The sequence below is a fragment of the Carcharhinus amblyrhynchos genome, chromosome 6, assembly GCF_965287045.1.
Source record: "Carcharhinus amblyrhynchos chromosome 6, sCarAmb.v2.hapA, whole genome shotgun sequence".
Taxonomy (NCBI): domain Eukaryota; kingdom Metazoa; phylum Chordata; class Chondrichthyes; order Carcharhiniformes; family Carcharhinidae; genus Carcharhinus; species Carcharhinus amblyrhynchos.
In genome coordinates this window covers 85,882,164-85,901,856 of record NC_137329.1, presented here as the reverse complement: position 1 = coordinate 85,901,856, position 19,693 = coordinate 85,882,164, and the positions used below count along the sequence as shown (strand labels likewise).

The 19,693-nt window shown below is 41.2% G+C and overlaps 1 protein-coding gene across 2 annotated transcripts in view; it reads left to right on the top strand.

Annotated features, from left to right (window-relative positions):
- Positions 1-19,693, top strand: part of kiaa0930 — a 75,086-nt gene that overhangs the window by 18,593 nt on the left and 36,800 nt on the right. For both annotated transcript variants that reach the window (XM_080190858.1, XM_080190856.1), the window contains exon 2: positions 16,109-16,257. In XM_080190858.1, the coding sequence (XP_080046984.1) occupies positions 16,109-16,257 (149 nt within the window). The remainder of the gene's footprint in view (positions 1-16,108; positions 16,258-19,693) is intronic.

The following is a 19,693-nucleotide window of genomic DNA, read 5'->3' as shown; positions in this document are numbered from 1 at the left end:
CAGCTGACAGCAGTAGCAGCATGGACGTCAGTGGTGCCTTTAATGTTGCAAAATGTCCAAAGGTGACTCTCAGAAATCACAATTTGTCATCGAGCCGTGTAAGATAATGTTAGGGCTTGGTGTGGTGTGAGGTAGATTAGAGGAAAACTAGGTATCAAGACGGAGGGAATTCCAGAGATCAGGGCATTGGTGGCTGTGCCTTCAGCTGCCTATGGTAGGAGGATTAAAATCTGAGATGTTCAAGAAGCCACAATTGGGGTAAAGGAGGTTCTGAGGTTGGAGGAGATTACAGATAGGGCAAGATCATGGAGGAACTTGTCAACCAGGATTGGAATATGAAAGTCCAGGTATAGAAAAAGGCAAGGATGGGAGTTTCAGTAGCAGGTGAGCTGAGGCAGAGGGTAAAGGTCGGGCAACGTCGTTGAAGTGAAAATTAACACTTCTAGTGATACATATGAAGTCAAAAATTCATCCTTTATCTCAAATATGACACCGAAATTGCGAGCTATCTGGTTTGAAATTCCACTTTCCTGCTTTGACTTTGTCACCTATCAAAAATCTACCTCACTCAGCCTTGTATAAATTCAATGATCCAGCTTCCACTGCTTTCTGGTGAAGAGAATTTCACAGACTTAATAACCCACTCTTTTATTTTATTTACTTATGACTCTCTGAGAGGAAAAAATTCTCCTCATCTACACCTTAAAAAGGAGAGTTATGCTCCCTAATCTTCCCTGCAAGAGGAAAGACCTTCCCAGTATCTACAGATACAGCCTGTTCCATCTTTCTTCATAAAATAAGCCCTTCATTCCAGGAATGAATCAAGTGACCTCCTCTGAATGCTAATTTATATCCTTTTTCAAACAAGACGAAAAATTGTACACATCATTCCAGATGTGGCTCACCAATACCCTGTATGGCTCTGGTAAAATTGTCATCACATCTACAGGATCCCCTTTATCCACCTTGCTTTTTAATTCCTCAAAGGATTCTAATACATGGGGTGGCACAGTGGTTAGCAGTGCTGTCTCACAGCACCAGGAACTCGGGTTCGATTCTTAGCTTGGGTCATTATCTGTGTGGAGTTTGCACATTCTCCCCGTGTCCGTGTGGGTTTGCTCTGGGTGCTCTGTTTTCCTCCCGCAGTCCAAAGGTGTGCAGGTTAGGTGGAATAGCCAGACTAGCAGGGTAAATACATGGGGTTGTGGGGATAGGGCCTGGGTGGGATTGTGGTTGGTTCAGACTCGATGGGCTGAATGGCCTCCTTCTACACTGTAGGATTCTATGATATGATTATTTAACCATGATTTTTCTGTCACAAAACTGTTGACTCTGCCTTATCCTACTATGATTTTCTAAGTATCCTGCCATAACCTCCTTTAGTAATGGATTCTAGCATTTTCCCTCTGATAGATATTAGACTAACTCATCTATGGCTTCCTGTTATTCTGCTGCCACCCCCTCCCCATCCCAGGTGAGTCCCCTGATGAAGGAACAGTGCTTGAAAGCTCATAATTCCAAATAAACCTGCTGGATTTTAATCTGGTGTTGTGCGATTTCTTACTGTTTGTTTCTAGTCACTGAAGCAAGAGGTTGGAAGACTTCAAGCTTTCACCACTGATCCCTCATATCAATTGACTGAGTTTTGAGGAAAAGTTAGAAAAAAAAAAGAAAAAATATTGAAAAGAGGAGAACAAGGAAGCATTTAAGAGCTGTTCCAATTTGAGAAGAATATTAAAAGATGAATCCAGAACATTTTTTCATGTTTAACTATGACTGGAGAACATTTACCTTTGCCCTTCAGATCTCACATCACAAGTGATCCACAGCCAATAAAAGCCATGTTTTGAACAGTGCGTTAAGGATAGTAGGGGGAATAATTTAAACTGTTCTAATTTCTCCTCTCACCACCCAGCCATAAGCTTAGCGGTATTTTTATTTGCTTCCCTCCGTCTTATAAGTGGTGGAGTTTCTTAACCCCTCAATTTAGGTGTGATCACATTTTCTATTAACAAAGACAGCAAACTCATGATGGGATGAATTCAAAGGATTAGTTTATTTGCATGCACTCAAAATGTGAGAGTGGGAGGTCAACACATAATGCCTTGTGCACTGTCTCAGTCAGAGGGATAAGGGATAAGAGGTGCAAGTTTGAGGTTATCCACTTTGGCAGGAATAATAGTCGGAGGGAATTACTATTTAAAGGGCGAAAAGCTGCAGCATGCTACGGTGCAGAGGGACCTGGGGATCCTTGTGCATGAGTCACAAAAACCCAGTCTGCAGGTGCAGCAGGTGATCAAGAAGGCGAATGGGATGCTGGCCTTTATAGCGAGGGGGATTGAATATAAAAGTAGGGAGGTCTTGCTGCAACTGTGTAGGGCACTGGTGAGGCTGCAGCTGGAGTACTGTTTGCAGTTTTGGTCGCTGCACTTGCGCAAGGATATTTTGGCCTTGGAGGGGGTGTAGAGGAGGTTCACTAGGCTGATACCGGAGATGAAAGGGTTAGACTATGAAAAGAGACTGAATAGACTGGGTCTGTACTCGTTGGAGTTTAGAAGGATGAGGGGGGATCTTGTAGAGACGTATAAGATAATGAAGGGGATGGATAGGGTAGAGGTAGAGAGATTCTTCCCACTCAGAAAGGACAGCAGGACTAGAGGGCACAGCCTCAAGATAAGGCGGGGGGGGGGCAGTTTAGAACAGAGTTGAAGAGGAACTTCTTCACTCCAAAGGGTGGTGAATCTCTGGAATTCTCTGCCTGTTGAAGTGGTAGAGGCTACCTCTCTAAATATATTTAAGACACGGGTAGATAGGTTTTTGACAGACAAGGGAATTAAGGGTTATGGGGAGAAAGCGGGAAAGTGGAACTGATCCACTTCAGATCAGCCATGATCTTATTGAATGGCAGGGCAGGCTCGAAGGGCTAGATGGCCTACTCCTGCTCCTATTTCTTATGCTCTTATAAAGAGAAAAGAAAGATTTACAAGACAACAACCACAAAATAAAAGAATGATTGATCACATAGGTCCACAGTGGAGAATCAAAGTCCAATGAGGTATTCTTTCACAGAGGTCAGCAAGATGAAAATCCATGCTGGATAATTCACTTTTCCAGTAGTGATGGACACATAGGTGCTGCACCAGAAGTTCCAATAGAAACAATGCATTCAACCTAAGCAAAGCCCCTTTTCTGTGCTGCTGCTTCTAGAAGTTAAATGAGAGATTGAGTTGCAGTGCAGTAAGGCAACATAACTGTTTCCACCAGCTAGCGGTTCATGTCACATAACTCCCACTCCCACATGCAAAAATACAGCTTTCCCTCACGACTGCACTAATTGTATGACTGAACTAAAACTGTCTCAGGTACAAATAAGTAGATAGCTAGTCGAGGTCAGGAAGCACTTTATGCAAATTTTGGTCTTCTGGTTTGGGTAATGGAGACAATTGTTCAAGGGCAGTTAGGTGCAGCGAGGGTATACAGCCAGTTCCTTAGAAGAATGAGGTAAATGAACCAAAATATTTTATTTGCACTGACTAACTGCAGATTGTCCCTTTGCTCAGAAGTTGACAGAGTAGATATTTTATTCTGCTTATTCACATAGTTGGTTGTTGCCATTTGTTTATTGAAAGCCGGTGTAAATGGAAAACAATGTTTTGGCTTTTTGTTCCTCGTTTCAGGTAACAAATCAGAGTTACAGGTGTAACCCTAAATATCAGCATCAGTCATGGTTTTGTATCAGCTGATCATCAACTCTGTGGCTGGAATTTTACCACCCCGCCTGGGAATCGGAGCAGGCGAGTGGCAGACAACGGGAAGGTCTGTTGATCTCAGGTGGGATTTTACAGTTTTGGGACAAGCGATGCTATAAAATCCCATCCTGTATCTCTCAACTCTATTAAAAAAAGATACGAAATTGAGAGATCTTCCTTCTGCATATATATCTAATTGTATTTTGCATCTGTTTGGCATGAGCCATCTGCTGTTTGTATTTTTTTAAAAATTATATTATCCTTATCAGGGTTCATAATATTGCCATTTGGCCATGACAAATTACTTAAAACAAAATGATAAATTGGTTGAAGAACACATTTTCCACATTGTGCTTTCTTCATTGTTCTATGTTTCTTTAAGCTGTGCTATGTACAGTTGTTGACTGCTCTAATTTAGAGCAAATAAGGTTGGTGTCAACTCATTGAAAGTTGAATGGATGGTTTACATTGCAGTTCCAGATCCTGCAGATAGCATTCAGGCTTGTTTATATCATTTTCTTTGTGTTGCTCTGATCGTTTTATCACAGAACACAATTTGTGGTGGTCTGTTTTATTTTCTCTGCAGTTGTTTCTTGGAGGACAGGACCTTCCTCCCTGCACAGACTTCCCTTTATGGACAAAACAAAAGATGTGAGCTCCTTCATCTTGTTTAGTGCAGCTAAACTAATTATTTCCATTTCGAGGACATGCCTGTTAAAGCTGAATGGAAAATTGATGAGTAGTGGAGCATTGATATTCTTTGAAGGTCAAATATGGTCATCTCATTAAAGATAGGAAGTTATTTCAGAAACTGCTGGCAGTAGCATGAGAAGCACTCCATGTTCTCTTGTCACCTCTTTGGAGTGCTCATTGTGATATTTTTTATTTTGATTAAAATGTCTTCGACTTTCAAAATACTTTTTCACTTCTTTAGAAACTTTTCTGTCAATAAGACAGGTAAAGAAATCCAACTGTACATATCAAAACGGATTTTTGGTATTTTTCCAATGCATTTTCTGCTGAACCAAAAGGATGGCTTCTACAAATCATGTGACCATGGAATTGGCCCTCTTGTTCTGGAAAGTACCAATAGGAGTTACAAGAATGAAATAGTCCTTTCATCATCGTGGAATCTTACACCCAATTGTCAGGATACTTTAATCATGAAAGCAGTAGATTTGCAGATCAAAATCACATTGTCTCGAGAGTTGTTAACAGACCTATCGCACACCTTGGGACAGTCCACATCTATTTCAAAAAGGGATCAGTGATGGGGATAATGGATGTCATTGTGATAAAATTACCCCCTCATGGATTTGGATGGTCTGCCTAGACAATGGCTTCCTGACACAAGAATATCAACATGAATAGTAACTCTTCCAAAAGCTAATGACTAGGGTATTGTTAGTCATCAACCCAAAAGCCAGTTCCAGATAATAGATACACATCCATTTTAACATCATTGTGGCAAAAGAAGGTCACCTGTTAACACCAACTGGAATGGACCCCAGCAGCCCAGCTGAGCAAACAGCCAGCCACCATCTCGCAACTCCTCAAAGCCTGTTTGATTTTAAAAGTCTCTGATCATCGCCTGCCAAGTGCTCTAAGCACAGAAAACCCACCGTGCTGCATCGTCATTCGTTTCCAGGTTCTTTTGTGTTTTTGTTTCCAACCAGAATCTCACCTGCATGAAGGAAAGCCCCTCAGGCTTTGGAAATCTCGTGAACTGATATTAATTTCTGTGGTTTTTTTGTTGTTGCCAATAGTTGCAAAATCTCCCTCTTTTCTATCCCCCTTACTGTATGTGTGTAAGTATGTCTGTATGTGCATTTCTGTGTATATGCATTTATGCGTGTGTGTGTGTGGGGTTGCAAACACCATCCCTACCCCTGGGTTTGAGTGTGACTAAATGCACCTTCTGTGTTAATCATAATGCAAGTCAGCTGCAAGTTATTAGTAAATCTAATGTTTGGGGAAATGCACCACTTTACAGCCTACTTTTAAAAGCAATTCAAAAACACCTCTGCTTACAGACAGAGTGGGAGAGTTTAAAAAAAAAGTTCAGTTTCTCTCTCCTGTCTAGAACCAAACTGTAAAATAGGACATCTACTTCACAAGGCTGGTTAATTGCATGAGAAGCTGGCTGTAGGGCAAACATAATAGATTGTTTAAATTTAGGACGATCCCGTTATAGAGCATGAATTCCTTAGTTTGATGGGAAATCCAATAAGCTGTTTTGATCAAATTAGTGGTCTGTCCCTTTCAAAATTGAGCTGACACTTGCTGCTTGGAGTAGCAATCTTTGTGCGCAATCTACAGGTTGTTTCCGGCAAGAAGCAGTCCAACCACTGTAGGTTTATAGGATTTTGATGCCATAATGTAAGGTCAAGGCGAGTGCTATATATGCAAGGTAATAGTAGATTGACGTATATTGCAAGGCTCAATGCGTTAGCCACAAACCATTGTGGTGAATCACGTTGCTGATTAGTAAGTAAAAAATCAAACATGATGCACCATTTTGCTGGGCATGTAATCTCAATATTCCTGTGTGTGATATATGTTTCTGTTTTGAACACTTTATGCTAAAATGGTAAAATAAAAAGCAGAATGCTTTTTAATCATTGACTGCTTTCTTTCTTTGGTCCCTTAAAGGTGCTGGATTTTTAAGTAAACACATGAAGCACATTTACCAGTTTTGTATTTGTGCACATAACACAATTGCCATTGATATTAGTGAATGTATTTGTGTCTAGTCAGTAAGTGAACAATCCAGTTATAAGTAAATTGCCCTTTCAAATTATTCCTTATTCAGCATTGCCTTGTACAGTTGTAATGCAGACGTGCAGATTTTTTGAACCTATGCCACTCAGCCATGTGAAGTGTTGACTGATACACGGATAAAATCCCTACATAATATTTTAAGATAACAACATTTTTTGATGTGAAAAATTAAAATGGCCACTATGTTCTAATTTCCACCATGTGCCTCTGTCCCACTGCCAATCAATACAAACATGAACATGCTTTTCTATGATAGCAAAACCTGTTCTTTCTAACAAGAAGCTTTGCAAGGAAAAATGTAGGTCAGAATTCTATTGTCTGGCACACCGTGTTGCCACTGCCAGTAAAAACAGAGAATTTGGCACTCAGCCAAATCTCCATTCATTGCAGCGGGACTGGAGAATCCCAGCTGCGGGCGAGGTTGGAGAATTCAATCTTTCTGGGGTTGGACTGGGCTCTTCTCACTTTGGTGAAGCACTAGACCAGACAGTATCAAATTAGTTGTGACACCTAGAAGATTACAAAAAGAATGGAATTGCTTTTAGAACATGTGGCCTTTGACCTATCTATTGACATTCAGCCAATTGAACAATATTCCTGACTCATAGCCAGGTTTTTAACCTCCTGATTGGTAAGTTGATTCATTTGCTCCCCCATGTTTTTCTAATGATATTCATTCTGAACTTCCAGCTGTTGTCTAAGACCTGTAAAATGAATCAAAGATTGCAGAAAAATTAAAGCTCAACAACGAGTTCTCCAGAAATGCAGTATTCATGTCCATTTTATTATGAACGTTTATTCTGTAGGTTTCCAAGCATCAGTCGTGGCAAGCTTAGAAATAAAAAGTGTGTGTGTGTGTGAATGTGCCAGCAATGTGGCACTTTTATTCTTGTTCTCTAGCTCTGGATGCTACATTTACTCTTCAAATGATTTGCTTTCCCAGTGACCTATAACACTCATGTCAGGTTTGAATACTAATTTTACCCAAGCTGAAATCGGTTGCACATAGTGTGAATCTTCCAACTTAAACCTAATGACTTGTGTTGAGAATCATTTAAGGTGTTTTATCGTTATCAGATGATGACGTGTTTGTATAAGTTTGAATGTGTAACTAATGCAGTGGTGTTGATCAGAAGGGTACTGGGGAAGCACAGAATCTGAGTTATGTAATGGGTAGAAGTGGAACATTGTGTATGGAACTGCTAAGCTTGGCTGCTGTGCAGTAGGTATGGGGGTTGATTGGGTATGGTGTGTTTGCAATTGGTGCATGTTGCTGATTGTTCTGGAGCACTTGGTGAATAGGTTGCTGCAGTTTGTGTTTGGTTCTTTTTTTTGCTAAGGACTTGGTGAAATGAATTTCAAAAGCAGCCTCTTCAGAGACTATTTTACAGCCTTGCTTGTCCTGAAACCGTAAAGTCTCGCCCAAGGTCGATGACCTTTTCGTGATCTGACTTCCGTGGTGGGCAGGACAGCAAAATTCTGGCCGAAGAGTAAATTTGTTTTCTGTATTTCAATAATTCCATTTTTATGGTACACTCGGTGCAATATGTACTGGGTGGAATAGAAGTTTTGGGTGAGAATGGACTGGCCAGATAACCTCATTGTAGGAGTGTTTAGTTGGATAGCTAATTTCAATAACTTATTGAAGCACACAGTCTGCTTTTAGAAGTGGTTGGCGTGCAGTCAGTACCAGTTTTTTGTTTAAAATTAATGTTCAAAGTTGATTCTCATGCATATTGCATACAGCCATATGTATATGCAGATCTGGAGTGTAGCAGTATAATTTAAAGGGAGACAGCATTTATTTTCAAGAGTCCAGATTGAAGATCTGTATCTGCTGGAGCACCAACAACACTGAAGGGATGCTGAAGTTTCAAAGAGAAAAATATAAGTGTCTTTGGGGCTGAAAGGAATGGGAACATGGCCAGTGTGACAGAAAGTAGTCAGAACATTTAAATTGATTTATTATTGTCACGTGTATTGGGATACAGTGAGAAGAATTTTTTTTGTGTACGATAGAGACAAAACGTAACATTCATAGAGTACATGGGGAGAAGGAAATGATCAAATATAGTGTCACAGTTGCAGATAGGGTGAAGAGAGAGATCAGCTTAATATACGGGGGTCCATTCAAAATCTGAAGCAGCAGGGAAGAAGCTGTTCTTGATTGGTAAGTGTTCTTAGACTTTTGTATACATTTCCTGATGGAAGAAGGTGGAAGAGAATATGTCCAGGCATCGAGGGGTCTTTGATTATGCCGGCTGCTTTCTCGCTCTTCTGTTTGCCTATCCTTGATGTACCCAGTCTGCTATGCATTAAATTGATTTTGTAGATATGAGGTATGCCAGGCTGATTTAAGCTTTTAGTCTTTAATTGCATAGATTTACCATGGACTATGTATAAAGTTCTTACCCAGGATGTCACAAACCTGCATTTATCTCCAATTGCTAATGGAACAAATCTCGGCAATCTGATGTTAAATTTATGCACCAACAGTACTAAGCGCAGATTTTTCTGAAAGGCCAGATTTATAAAATTTAAGTAGAAGTCAGCAATTGAAATATTTCAAAAGAAATGACACTTGTTTGCAAGGCTTGGGGCAACTGTTTAAAGCCACACTGTCTCGAGGAAAATTTCTTCAATCACAGGAAGTAGGCAGTTTAGGAGAATATGTATCAGGATTCTCCCTGCTATGAACAAGAGGGAGATACCTCAATAGTTCCCAAAGCATGAATTATCCCCCTTGTTGAAAATGGTTACAGGTGTCACATTCTTGAAGTTGGCTGGCGGGTGGTAGGCAGAAAGAACTCATTTTCCTTCCAAATCTATTGCATGAGTCTTGGTATGTGAAAAAAGCCACCAGCCCTGAAGAGCTGGAATACCATCTGGGCTGGAGGATTTCTGATTTTTCCTGCGGTATCTTGGAGTGGGACTTGAACCCATAACCTGTTGACACTGAGGTCAGAGTGCTCCCACTGGCTGACGTGGCAAATCCAGGGGTTCAGTATCATGAATGGTATTGGGAAGTTAATGGGGAGAAACTGTTTCCACTGATAGGACAGTAACCAGATTTATTATAGACCATAGCATGTGATTTGACATCCCAAGCTCAAAACAGCAGGTATAAAATGTGAACCACTGCTGTTCTTGTAAGCAATTACCATTTGTCACACCATTGCCTTTGGCACCAATCCATAGAACTCATTCAGCATCATGTTAGCTTTGGAATTATCGTAAGGATCACACTCTGGATCAGATTTAGCATTTTCAGTTTGAGTCATCTCACCGTAACAAATCAACTTCCTGTCTGTCCATTAAACTGGATATTCTACATTTTCCAAATGATCTGATGACAGTTGTGCATTAATAAAATCTGCAATTTCATTATCAAATCAGGCAAAACATCAATAGGGAAGCATGCATATCCACTTGTGTTTTGGTGAAGGTTTGTTCTCCACCAGCTATCCACCTATTACATTTGGTGTGAATATTGAAAGGCTTGTTGAGGCATATATGCAAAATGTAACTATGGATGTTAGACCCCTCGTATAACTTTGACATGGATATTGTTATATCTTCACTGGGGTCGCTTGATCTTATCAATTGTATACATTTTCAGATTGTATGTAATAACCTGCATATTTTGTGTAAGCCAGCAGGACATCCATTCCACTTATTGTCTATCCTCATTGTCAGGACAGACACAAAAACACCATGTATGTTTGGCATGATTTTCCATTTAAAAAGCACCATAGTTTTAATTTCATTCCATCAGCCATGCAGGCTAGTACCACCATAAATCTTGTTTTCTCATAGAATCCCTGTAGTGTGGAACAAAGCTATTCAGCCCATTGAGTCCACACCGATTCTCCCCCAGAGCATCTCACCCAGAACCTTTCACCCTGCCCTATCCCGGTAACCCCATGTTTACTCTGCTAATACTCCTAACCTGCACATCTTTGGTATGTGGGAAGAAATCCATGCAAACACAGGAAGAATGTGCTGCCTCTGTCGTTTTCACTAGAACTTCTTTTGAGCCTTTCCATTCCATAGTTTGGCTGCAGGGTATATTCATTGGCAACATGGATGAGATGCCCATGTGTTTTTGCCACTGCCCAATGATGAATTCTTGGAAACTGGTAATTTTGGCATCATGATCTTTAGGTCGTCGCTGAGTGATCTTGGTCTTCTGACACAACACCAGATATTTTCATTCTATAAGGTGATCATAGCTCTGAATTCTTTGCTGGACTCAGTGTTTCATTTGGCCCAATTAAGTGCATTAATAGGCATTTGTTACATTGTCACCAGAACTGCATTCTATTTTTGAGGACCCATTCAGATACATGCTTCTCAAGATCAGGCCAGTCTTTGGCATTTTCTTCAGGAAAAATTCCTCCTCCTTCCATGCTCACATCAGATTTTCTACTGACACTGAATTTCCTTGCTGTAGCAGTTATTTGGCAAATTAGCAAATGACTTATAGCTTGGAATCAGCTTTACATTTAATTCTTTTTGCTGGAGAACTGATTTCTGTTTGTCATTCGCCATGTGTGGGATCTGCTTTTTCTGGGCTTAAACCTGGAGGCCTGATGGTCCTACGTGCTGATTTATCAATAAAACATGCACTGCTGAGGTGAAACCATGGGCCTGACCGCTAATGCGAGGATAGCCTATCTTAGCAGAAAAAGTCAGTGTTGACTTGTACACCAGTTAAAGGCCTGAACGAGAGTTCTGACACCAAAGAAATCAAGTCATCTTATATGCTGCGATGCACTGTAATTTAATTACCAATCCATGAGAGAAATTAGGAGTTCTTTTGACATAATGGTTAGCACTGCTGCCTCACCTTGGTTCAATTCTAGCGTTGGGTCACTGTCTGTGTGGAGTCTGCACGTTCTCCCCGTGACTGCGTGGGTTTCCTCCAGGTGCTCCGGTTTCCTCCCACAGTCTAAAAATATGTGGACTGGGTTGATTGGCCCTGCTAAATTGCTCCTTGTGTCAGGGGAATTGGATTAGGAGGGTAAATATGTGGGATTATGGGGATGGGACTGTTGCCGGTGCAGGCTTGATGGGCCAAATGGCCTCTTCTGCACTGTAGATTCTATGATTTGGAATGCATTATCTAAAAGGGTGGAAGCAGATGCAGCAATTTTTTTAAGGAAATTGATTCAATACTTGAAAAGATATTTACAAGGCTATGGATACTAATTGGATAGCTTTTTCAAAGAGATGATGCAAATGTGACTGATCAAATGATTTCCTTCTGCACTGTTTGATTCTATGAAACCTGTTTTGTATGAATAATTATTTCTTCTGTGTTCTTTATCAACAAGAAGGCAAGCTCTATTTAGAGTACAGCATTTTACAGAAACCCCACTTTAAAATTTGGGGAACAACCACCTTGAATATTGTAATCAGCATTGTGTTTTTTATTGATAGAATTGTTCAGTAAAATTTGGAGGTCATTGACTTGCTTTGAGATTAAGTATCCTGGAACAATAAATAAATGTATATCTCCTTTTAATGGCTAGTCATTGTGTTACGAACAGAATGGGGGAAGTGTGCATATGATTGAGCCCCACTACTCCACAGATTGTAAAAGTTCAAATTACTCACCAAAATGGTCAATTATTTACCTTCCCAATTGGTATCCAGAATGAAAGAGACCTTTTTAATAAACTCCAAACAAATGTTTATTATAATACAAAACTTAAACAAGTTGCAAGAACACACAATTGTGATCTGGAAGTATAACTATCTATCTCTTAAAAATGTCCCCAGCACACTGTACATGTGTGTATATACACACACACACACACACACACACACACACACACACACACACACACACACACACACACACAATAAAATAAAGGATAAAGTTGGTGAGTCTAGGTGCTGTCAATCTGGATTCCCTCCATGGATGTCTGAAAATTCTCAGCAACAGGACATCAGCACAGAGAAGCATTTGGGGTGGATGAGTTCTTCTCACCTCAGCTTTGCAGGTCTAAATGCAGATATCCTCATCCCACCAGCAAGGCTGACAGAATGCTGCTCAGGATGCCAGTGCGCATGCACACTGATCTCCCAGTGTGCCAGGAGATCCTGTTTACTTCCCTCCCTGTGGACATGGCTCCCCACCATCCCGTGCCTCCCCACTCCCACCCCATGACATTGCCAGCCTAGAGCCTCTCACTGCTTCCTCCCACCGTCCCCGCCCCCTGATTGCTGACTGAACTGCTTTGGCACTGCCTGGTGACCAGTGCCAGTACCCCCAAAGGGTGCTGCAAGGGGGCCAGGCTGTATCTGAATGTGTTCATTTGACTCAAATGGGAATGGTATAGTTGGACAATAGAGTCAAAATGAAGAGAGGAGACACAAGCTTGACTGCCTACAATTGGTCAGTTAGGAAGAAGCAAGAATATGTGGGAAAAGGTTCAGTATAGATCCACCCAGTTATTCAAGGTATAATCAGGTTCTCTAAGCTGAGCTTCTGGAGGATGACTAGCTTTTCCGTGTGTTTACTATATAGTTGGTATGTAATAGTTCACCTTTTTAACAACAAAATACATGATTGGATTCTGCATAAAAGATGAACTATTACATACCAACTGTGTAGTAAGTAATACTATATAGTAAACACACAGAAAAGCTAGTCATCCTCCAGAAGCTCAGCTTGGAGAACCTGATTATACCTTGAATAACTGGGTGGATCTATACTGAACCTTTTCCCACATATTCTTGCTTCTTCCTAATTGACCAATTGTAGGCAGTCAAGCTTGTATCTCCTCTCTCCATTTTGACTCTATTGTCCAACTATACCATTCCCAAAATTGATAAATAAAAGTTAGAACATTAACAACAAAATACATGATTGGATTCTGCATATGTTCTAACTTTTATTTATCAATTTTGAACTGGGAAAACTCCAGGCCATACACATCATTGTCACTGGGTCAAAACCCTGAAACTTTGCCCCTCTACAGCACTCAGGTGTACTTGCATCATATGATGGCAATTAGAAATGGGCAATAATTGGCTGGCCTTGTCAATGAATGAAGTTTCAAAAATTGCTGCTTGTGACAGTATTCATGAGGAGCAGTATTTGACTCAGGTCAATTGGACCATTATGGGATTTGACTGGTTGTACTTTTTGAAGAGCAACATGATTTAACATATTAAAATATCTCATTTAAAACAGTTATTTTGATTTTTTTTTAAAAAATGCCATAAGTAAGGCTATTATAAGAACAAATATTGCAGACTAGAAAGATCACATTTTGTTCATTCATGAGTGACAGATCATTTATTTCTGACCTCTGATGTTGTTTATTAACAGCGAAGCTGTATAACATGCTCCCTCTACAACATGAATGTCCTGACATGTTCAGCTCATGTAACAACCACTATTTATGGCTTTGTTTATTTCACCATTAATATTCATTGTAAACCAGCCCCCTTGACTGCAACTTTGAGAGATTAAGGACATATCATGAGTCACTTTTAGATTCCAGGAGAGACAATTGTATTGTTGTTATTTAAATTCTGACATGTTTGACTTGCTTTTGAGATTGATTTTCCCAGCTCACTGTATAGGGAAAGGGTCAATACAAACACTTCATAGCACAGGAAGAGAAAAGTGTAGGAAGCATCTGAGCTATTTCCTTTACACTGAGGGAATAGGAGAATCAACATAACTGCAAGATGATCCACAGTTTCAGATCCCTGGGACCTAGATCACTACTTTTAACTACTGAATGGAAACCTATGGGTGATGGGCAGAGAGATGTCTACCTCCATCTAGTGGTTGGAGGAGAAACAATCGCCGTCAGCTCTAAAGTCCTAAACTTTCCCAACTGATCCCAAATTTCAGAAGTCTTGGTTTGCAGTGAAAGAAAGTGGCAAGTGAGTAATGAAACGATAGTTGGTGATGCTGGATTTAGGTTGCAGGATTTCATTTCCCAGCATTCCCCTTCTGGAACTTCACATCTTATATTCAAGTGATCAGATTTTTCATTCTGTGTGTCCTAGAACCGGCCAGATGGACTTGGGTGTTCATCCAGTAGTAAGGATCTCCAGTTGCAAGCAATAAAAGAACTGACTTCGGAAAGTAAATCAAAGAGAAAGGCTTAATAAGGAAACTTCACTATGCCAACACTCAGGTCACAGCCTGGGCCACAAATGTTCCCACAATCCCCATCAGCTTTCTATTTATACCAGATCAGCTGACCACTACATCATTTTGCCATTGGTTAGATTATAACAGATTCCAATGTCATCATTGGTTACATTATAATAATGGGTAGATGTGGATTAGTCCAATCCTGTAATGGTCCAATTGGATTATGCTTGTGAAGAAGTTGTCAGTGTCTATAATTCTTTTCAGCAGTGGAATCTGTGGCATTGCTCATATCAGCCTCCACACTTCTATTATTTCCTGCTTACTGAAGGTTTAGGAACTTGCATTGTCCGGTAATTGGAAACATCACTATATGTTTCAATATTCTTTTCTAACATTACTGTATCTCCATTTCCCTTTGCTTTCTGCAAGAACTATATCAACTCTAATATAGTACATGTCTTTACATAAGTCTGTTTGACACAAAAGGATTCTTCCTCCAATCAACAGACAAGTATTCTCAAAGAAGCAAACCCAAAGCCCATTAGTATCAAGTACCTATTTAACAGTTTATACCAAGCTCTGAGCTAATGGTCTTGGTAGCAAAAACTCTGTGTATTGGAATAAAAAAACCTTAAAGATATTTTTGAATATCTCCTGGTCAAACTGTATTACAGCCAATATGGAATCAGAAACACAGTTTTTATATTAAAATATTGGTTAGGTTGACATTGATACCATGGGATAGCCAAGGCCATTCTTGTATTCTGTATTGACGTGGGTTTTGATGGCCTTCATGCCATATGTAAATGTCAGATAGCCATTGCTGCTGCAGTTCCATTCAAAATCAAACTGAGTGCCTTTTTAATAGCTATCATGGATCCAAAAGGATTCTGGCTTCCAATCACAAGTTTACATGGATGACAAAGGTTTGACCTGTCCATAGAGATTGAACATTAAGCTGTTTGTAAGACCATCTATAACAGTCCCATAGTTATTCAAAGTGAACTGAAATTATGGGTTGTACATTCAGTTAACACCTTACCACACGTGGCAACATGTTTTTAGGAAGTGCATTATGAAATTTAACTTGCATCTGTTCCTCTTATGGTTTAAAAAAAACTGAAGTATTGTAATAAGTGAATGCTAACTCTCCCTAATGTGGTAGTCTCCCACAATGTTCAGAAGTGTTTTCATAAATTAATGTGTTAAGTTATTTTAGTATTTCACAGTGAGGGAACAGTCAGAGCAGAATCCTTGCCATCATTGGTGAAAGATTCCTAGTTGAGCATGCAGCTTTCAATTAGTCTTGGTCCACCTTATGAGGAAAAGTTGTATAGGGCAAACAGCATTTCAGGGAGGGGAGGGAGTGCTGCCAAGTCAATAACATGAGATGTTGATTAAACTGACCATTTCAACATCAGACTTCCACTTAGACCATTTATTTGCTTACCAGGCTGTTTCAAAGATGATCGGATTGTCTTTTGGACCTGGATGTTTTCAACTTACTTCATGGAGAAATGGGCCTCGAGACAGGATGATATGTTGTTCTACGTACGTCGAAAGCTGACCTTTGTTGGTCCAGACAGCGGTGATGGAAAGCAGGTAGGCCCAGCAGAGGAGTACATTAAAGAAATTCCATGTAAATTAGTTCATGCTTTGTTCTTCTGAACCTTTCTGTCACATAACTCACTGTTAATTGGCTTTGCAATCTTTGGACTTCCTCTTTCGGTTTTAGCCAATTGATCTATCACTTTTAAGTAACTAAATAAAGATGCGGCAAGAAGAATTTGCCAGAAAGTTGTCTTTTTCAAACAAATGTATAATTTTGAATTTGGTCAATTTAATTAATCTCCAATGACTTTAAGGAGATCTTTCTTGGTGCTCAGCAGAAATTTATTCCGATGGTTAAAAAGGACAGTGGGAAGAGAGGTAATAAGCCGTGGATAACGAAGGAGGTGAAGGAAAGTGTTAAATTAAAAGCGGAGGAAGTTAGAGTAGCTAAGAGCAGTGGGCGAGAAGAGGATTGGGAAAGGTTTAAATGTCAACAAAGATTGACAAAAAAGTTGATAAAGGAGGGTAGAAGAAGCTATGAAGCTGGGCTAGCGCTTAATATAAAAAAGGATAGCAAGAGTTTTTATAAATATATAAAAAGGAAGAGGCTGGCTAGGGTGAGCGTTGGTCCCTTAGAGGATGAGAAAGGGGACCTAGTGGTAGGGGATGGGGATATGGCTAAGGTCTTGAATAACTTTTTTGTTTCTGTCTTCACGGAGGAGGACGTGAATAATTTGCTGGGTGTTAGCGATGGAAAGGTGGTAGGACTGGAGGGTCTTAATGACATTACTGTTACTAGAGAGGTGGTGCGCGACAGACTGGAGGGGCTGATTGTGGACAAGTCCCCAGGACCGGATGGAATGCATCCGAGGGTTCTGAAAGAAATGGCGGAGGTTATAGTGGATGCCTTGGTGGTTATTTTCCAGACGTCGCTGGATTCCGGGGAAGTGCCGGAAGATTGGAAAACGGCTAATGTTACGCCGTTGTTTAAGAAGGGTGCCAGGCAAAAGGCGGGGAATTATAGGCCGGTTAGTTTAACGTCTGTGGTAGGTAAAATGTTAGAATCCGTCATTAAGGAGGAAATTGCGAGGCATCTTGAAGGGAATTGCTTGATAGGGCAGACGCAACACGGTTTCATTAAAGGGAAGTCGTGTCTGACAAATTTACTGGAGTTCTATGAGGATGTGTCTAGGGCGGTGGATAGAGGAGAGCCGGTGGATGTGGTCTTTCTGGATTTTCAGAAGGCGTTTGATAAGGTACCTCACAAGAGGTTACTGCAGAAGGTCAGAGGACATGGAGTTGGGGGTAGGGTGTTAGCGTGGATAGAGGATTGGTTGTCAGATAGGAGGCAGAGAGTGGGGGTCAATGGGTGCTATTCGGATTGGCGGTTGGTGACTAGTGGGGTGCCCCAGGGGTCGGTGCTGGGGCCTCAGCTATTTACCATTTATATAGATGGAGGAGGGAACCGAGTGTAGGGTGTTGAAATTTGCTGATGACACCAAGATTGGGGGAAAGGCAAATTGTGCGGAGGGTGTGGAGAGTCTGCAGAAGGATCTAGATAGGCTGGGCGAATGGGCCAGGAAATGGCAAATGGAATTTAATGTTGGCAAGTGTGAGGTGGTCCACTTTGGTAGGAAGAATGGTAGGAAGGACTATTACTTACGTGGCGAAAAACTGCAGCAGGCGACGGTGCAGAGGGACCTCGGGGTCCTTGTGCATGAGTCGCAAAAACCCAGCCTGCAGGTGCAGCAGGTGGTCAGGAAGGCGAATGGGATGCTGGCCTTCATAGCGAGGGGGATTGAATATAAAAGTAGGGAGGTCTTGCTGCAGCTGTATAGGGCATTGGTGAGGCCGCAGCTGGAGTACTGTGTGCAGTTTTGGGCGCCGCACCTGCGCAAGGATATTTTGGCCTTGGAGGGAGTGCAGAGGAGGTTTACTAGGCTGATACCGGAGTTGAGGGGGTTGAGCTATGAGGAGAGGCTGAATAAACTAGGCTTGTACTCCTTAGAGTTTAGAAGAATGAGGGGAGATCTCATTGAGACGTATAAGATGATGAATGGGATGGATAGGATAGAGGTGGAGAGACTCTTCCCGCTCAAAAAAGACAGTAGGACTAGGGGGCACAGCCTCAAGATAAAGGGGGGGCGGTTTAGAATGGAGTTGAGGAGGAACGTCTTCACTCAAAGGGTGGTGAATATCTGGAATTCTCTGCCCGTTGAAGTGGTGGAGGCTGCCTCGCTAAATATTTTTAAGAAGCGGGTTGATGGGTTTTTGATAAGAGAGGGGATTAAGGGTTATGGGGAGAGGGCGGGAAAGTGGAACTGAGCCACGACAGATCAGCCATGATCTTATTGAATGGCGGGGCAGGCTCGAAGGGCCAGATGGCCTACTCCTGCTCCTATTTCTTATGTTCTTATGAAATCAAGAACTTTTGACAAAATCTTCTAGGGGAGGAAATTGTACCATTTCACTTGACTCCTATATATTCAGTTTAATGCAGGTTGATACGGTTCACTCTGCACAGAGTACCTGTGACAAAGGAACTTTTACATGCATGTTGTAGTCTGGAGCAATGGTGCAGAGTGTCATGTTCTTTTCATCACGTAACTAAGCAGCAGCCTCTCCTGCTGTTACTAGCTGCCATTAGTGTGTGCTGAAAAGATTTGCAGATCGATACTCAACCTGCTTGGTGCATTATGAATGCATCTTCCTTCACCACCCAGTCCAGGGATGGTACTTGAACCTGGAACGTCTGGCTCTGTGGTGAAGTGGATAGCATCCCTTCCACAGTATCCCCCATTCAGTTCAGTGCAAACTGACAACAACGTTGTTTCCGCCTTCCGTTTGGGAGGGAAGTAGAAAGCCAAGGTTGAGGATCAGGAGAAGGCAACAGCCTGATGGTATTATTGCTAGACTATTAATCCGCAAACTCAGCTAAAGTTTTGGGACCTGGGTTCGAATCTCGCCACAGCAGAAAATGGAATGTGAATTAATTAAAAAGTATTTGGAATTAAGAATCTACTGATGATGACAATGAAACCGTTGTCAGAAAAATCCAACCCAACCTTAATTAATCTTCTTTAGGGAAGAAAATCTGCTGTTCTTCCCTACTCTGGCCTACATTGGACTCCAGAGCCACAGCAATGTGTTTGATTCTCAACTACCCTCTGAAATGGGCAGCTAGGGATGGGCAATAAATGCTAGCCAGCCAGCGATGCTCATGTCCCATGCATGAATAAAAAAATGCTCTGAGATGAGACTCCAACCCATCCCCAACACAAATGGCCCACTGTCGGATCATTTTGCATTAAAAGGGAGTTCATACATGCAGCAACAATTGATGGCATTTGAAGAAATTGTTCACCCACCTCCAAAGAAAGCCCAGCTGTAAAGTTCCAGGCTTGCTCTAGTTCCTGACAGGTCATCTTTATCATCCTATCCAATGATCATCAATTAATGCCCTGAGGACTAGGGGGAAAGTGTCTAT